Below are 3,765 nucleotides of genomic sequence, written 5' to 3' on the forward strand. Positions count from 1 at the left end.
AAACGCGGGCAGGTGGGACTAGCGTAGCTAAGTTGGGCGTTGTGGGCAAGTTTGGCAGGACGTACTGTTTCCACGCTATATCACTCTTTGACTCTATAACATCGTTCATTCAATCTCTCGTTTATTTATCCGATGAACAGACACTCGGACAACAGGTATTCGTATTGGTTTCCCATTGTCAAAGATTAGCGAGAGTCAATAAAATTATTTGCGTGCGAACCAGCGAAAGGATACGATACACGAGGACAATGAAGTCATACACACGTACAACAGGCAGTGAAAAGTCTCCCATAAAGTCTTGTGAAAGGCGTCACGGAGCCGATGGAGCCAATTTCAAACAGACTGCCCTCATCGTGTGGTTATGTTATCACACCTAGATCATGAAGACTGCGTGTTCTGAAAATAGGCTTTGCAGAGTGAGATGATCGTCGCTACGCCAGCCGTGTTTTGGCGATTGATGTGGATTGAGAGGGTGGAAACGGAGGGGCAACTGCGCAGGAAACATGTTCCCAATGTTGGGCGAGTCCAAAACCAGGGGCAACAGTCTTTGAATGAAGGGGAGGCCATTTAAGATTGAGGAGGGGAACAAAATTCACCCAGAGAGTTGTGAATTTGTGGAATTCCCTGCCACACAGGGCAGTGGAGGCCAAATCACTGGATGGATTTAAGAGAGAGTTAGATGGAGGCCCAGGGGCTAGTGGAATCAAGGGATATGGGGAGAAGGCAGGCACGAGATTGATTGGGGCCGATCAGCCATGATCACAATGAATGGCGGTGCTTGCTCGAAGGGCCGAATGGCCTCCTCCTGCACCTATTTTCTATGTTTCTATGTTAAAACAGGGTACTTAGCTCACCAACGCCAGATGTTGTAAACCGGACCATCAATGGTACACGGAAGATGAATTTCAAACACATTTATTTAAGCAGAGTTTAGTTAGACTATGCATCAAATCATAGGGTGATTTGATCAGGGTCAACATCTCAGCTCTGAACTTGGTCTGCGCCACCGCGTAAATCACCGTGTTGGTGCAGGAGCTCAAAGACTGCAGCATCAATCCGGTTATCCTAATGATGTTGAAGACGCTGGTGACATATTTCTGGAAGAACACAGCATCGGTGATAGTGATGCAGGTTTTATGCACCACATTCACGGCCCACAGCAGGATGAAGCTGCCCGAGATGGCGAGCAGTAAAACGATGGATTTCCTTCGGTTCTCTATCTCGGGGTCACTGTGACTCTCGCCCTTCCCGCTGCCCCGGAGTTCCCTCCTGACTCTGCTGGCCCGGGTGATGTGTCTGATGGTCAGAGCGTTGAGCAGCGCGATCAGCACAAACGGAACCAACGGGGTCAATGCTACCCGCAGCCAGTAATAAGCCGCCCAGAGAGGCGATGTGTAGAAGGTGGATTTTATAACACAGAACATTGGTATATTGTCAATTACTTTTGCCGGTTCAAATATAAAGCAAAAACCAACGTTCAGTGCAAGGCTGATCACACACACTGATGTTATAATCACAGTCGCGGTTTTCTCCGTACAATATTTCACTTTAAATTTCTGGAAACAAATAGCGATAAACCTATCGAAGGTGAAGAGAACAGTAAACCAGACAGAACAGTCAATGGTCACCACACCCAGGTAGAAGATGATGCTGCAGACTGGAGTGATGTCCAGGAGTGACCCTGGGAAGTACACGGGCGCAATGAGTTCGAGAGTGACGTTGACGACCAGGACCATGAGGTCGGCGAGTGCCATGGACAACAGGTAGCGGCTGATGCATTTGGAGAGTCCGCACCTTCCCCGGAACACAATAGCGACCGTCAGTAAATTTGCTGCAAGGAAGAAATGGAAAAGTGGGAAACATGGTGATCAGAACAAGGGGCTGGGACAGGCGAGGAAGAAAGTGTTTTGTAGTGTTGGTCTACAATTGGTGTAATATTCAGTAGAGTGAAGTGTTGGTCCTGATAGATGAGTGTAAATCCCACCAGGACAGAATGGGGAAGTAAATGCACCAAATAATAATAATAATAATAATAATAATAATAATAATAATAATAATAATAATAATAATAATAAGTTTATTTATATAGCACATTTATAGTCAATTTTCATTGACCCCAAAGTGCTTTACATAATTTAAAAATCAGTTCCATACAAAGCATAAAGATGGGTTAACAAAATAATAAAATGCATAAACAGGACACAACATGTAACATAAACATCCACCACAACATTCATCACTGTGGTGGAAGGCACAAAAAATGTTGGCCGTCCTCCATTATATAATAAATTTATAATAAATAAAGACGGTCGGCCATAAGTGATGGGAGCAGAATTAGGCAGAATTAAAAACATACACCCGTTGGAATTGGACAATCAGTTTCCGGACTTGGATATCTGGATAAGAAAATCCAGCTCAATGTTCTCTATTTTGTTTACCATTGACTGTCAGGAAAAATGCGGGAGGTCGGGAGCGGGCGGCACATTTCCCGCTGTAGCCCATTCTCTTACTGGTTAGAAAGCAAGACCCAGTGATCGTTGGAGCAGCGGACGGCGGGGAGATCAGCTCGACAACCAGTTGGTTTCTAACCTCCCGTTCACGTTTTCTTACTGACCAATGTCAGAAGATCCTTGGGGGGTGGGGGATGGGCGGAAAGCGCCTGGACCTGATGGTATACCCGGTCGAGTTCTCAAGACTTGTGGAGACCAACTGACTGGAGGTTTTGCAGACATTTTCAACCTCTCACTTCTGAGGTCTGAGGTTCCCACCTGCTTTAACAGGGCATCAATAATATCGGTGCCCAAGAAATGTAATTATTGCCCAAGGAATCGGTCCCAAGAAATGGCTAATCGGTGGCCAAGAAATATCTATTATCTAAATGGTGGCCGATTGGGAAATGGGGAGGTGCAGCGAGACCTGGGTGTCATTGAAGGTAGGCATGCAGGTGCAGCAGGCAGTAAAGAAAGCGAATGGTATGTTGGCTTTCATAGCAAAAGGATTTGAGTATAGGAGCAGGGAGGTTCTACTGCAGTTGTACAGGGTCTTGGTGAGACCACACCTGGAGTATTGCGTACAGTTTTGGTCTCCAAATCTGAGGAAGTACATTATTGCCATAGAGGGAGTGCAGAGAAGGTTCACCAGACTGATTCCTGGGACGTCAGGACTGTCTTATGAAGAAAGATTGGGTAGACGTGGTTTATACTCTCTAGAATTTAGGAGATTGAGAGGGGATCTTATAGAAACTTACAAAATTCTTAAGGGGCTGGACAGGCTAGATGCAGGAAGATTGTTCCCGATGTTGGGGAAGTCCAGGACAAGTGGTCACAACTTAAGGATAAGGGGGAAATCCTTTAAAACCGAGATGAGGAGAACTTTTTTCACACAGAGAGTGGTGAATCTCTGGAACTCTCTGCCACAGAGGGTAGTTGAGGCCAGTTCATTGGCTATATTTAAGAGGGAGTTAGATGCGGCCCTAGTGGCCAAGGGGGTCAGAGGGTATGGAGAGAAGGCAGGTACGGGATACTGAGTTGGATGATCAGCCATGATCATATTGAATGGCGGTGCAGGCTCGAAGGGCCGAATGGCCTACTCCTGCACCTAATTTCTATGTTTCTATGTAAGGTGACGTGCCTCAATGACTATCGACCAGTGGCACTGACGTCCGTGGTGATGAAGTACTTTGAGAGGTTGGTCATGATGCATGTCAACTCCTACCTCGACCAACTACAGTTCACATACCGCCACAACAGGAGGATGCAATTTCAC

At 46.2% G+C, this 3,765-nt stretch overlaps 1 protein-coding gene across 1 annotated transcript; it reads right to left on the minus strand.

Moving 5' to 3' along the window:
• Positions 1-905: 905 nt before the first annotated feature.
• LOC129716096 (probable G-protein coupled receptor 139) lies at positions 906-2,502 on the minus strand. The gene is made up of 2 exons (XM_055665984.1): positions 2,439-2,502; positions 906-1,831 (listed from the first exon to the last, which is right to left on the minus strand). Exons 1-2 carry the CDS (start codon positions 2,500-2,502, stop codon positions 906-908), a joined length of 990 nt encoding a protein of 329 aa, XP_055521959.1.
• Positions 2,503-3,765: the final 1,263 nt, after the last annotated feature.

This window comes from Leucoraja erinacea, unplaced genomic scaffold (genome assembly GCF_028641065.1).
Source record: "Leucoraja erinacea ecotype New England unplaced genomic scaffold, Leri_hhj_1 Leri_166S, whole genome shotgun sequence".
NCBI lineage: Eukaryota > Metazoa > Chordata > Chondrichthyes > Rajiformes > Rajidae > Leucoraja > Leucoraja erinaceus.